Raw genomic sequence first — 711 nt, forward strand, 5'->3', positions numbered from 1 at the left:
GGGGCCTGTGCAGATCTTCATGCACACAGGGATGTGTGGAGGCTGGCAATCTGTTCATGCCCTTAGATGTAGATGTACATCAAGACATTTTTTCTTGACCTTTCCAGAAGAGAGCAGCAGAAGACTGACAGTGTGATAATGCACCTATTGCTCGACAGCAACACAATTTACCCTTTATCACAGGATGGCTGAGGTTGGAAGGGACCTCCGGAGGTCATCTGGTCCAACCCCCTGTTTATGCCTGTTCTGGTGGGGTATTTAACCAGTGTTATTTCTAGGGGAAAATGAAAGGGGAAGTTCTAGGATGTTTCCTCCAGATTAGCAAGCAGTAAGTATGAAAAAGTAAAATCTTACAAAGGAACAAGATTATTATCTGAGGTAATGCAACGTTTGCTGTAAGGAATACATTCACTTACTGCAAAGTCCTCTGTCACAGTGACCTGGACAGTCTGCGCGTTTTCGTCCACTTTTGTAAGGTGTAGCTATTTCCATTACATTGTTTCCTCTGAAATTTGAAAGAAATACAACACAAAACAAGGCCAAAGTGCAGCTCTGAACCATTAACAGGAGTTTACATTATTTATGGCGATGAAAGGTACCCAGAAGTTTTTGGATAAAATGATTTTCGCAGACAGTTATGTTTCAGTTTGAGATATGTATAGAATAGAATAACTTTGATCTTAAATAGGAGGGACAATAAGGTTTAGGGAA

The 711-nt window shown here is 40.9% G+C and overlaps 1 protein-coding gene across 1 annotated transcript in view; it reads right to left on the reverse strand.

Moving 5' to 3' along the window:
- Positions 1–416: 416 nt before the first annotated feature.
- Positions 417–711, reverse strand: part of LOC104626700 (cysteine-rich venom protein ENH2-like) — a gene marked incomplete at both ends in the record, with an annotated part of 3,578 nt that continues 3,283 nt past the window's right edge. The window contains 1 exon segment of the mRNA XM_010294691.1: positions 417–505. Within this exon segment, the coding sequence (XP_010292993.1) occupies positions 417–505 (89 nt within the window).

This window comes from Phaethon lepturus, unplaced genomic scaffold (assembly GCF_000687285.1).
Source record: "Phaethon lepturus isolate BGI_N335 unplaced genomic scaffold, ASM68728v1 scaffold1269, whole genome shotgun sequence".
Classification (NCBI taxonomy): Eukaryota; Metazoa; Chordata; class Aves; order Phaethontiformes; family Phaethontidae; genus Phaethon; species Phaethon lepturus.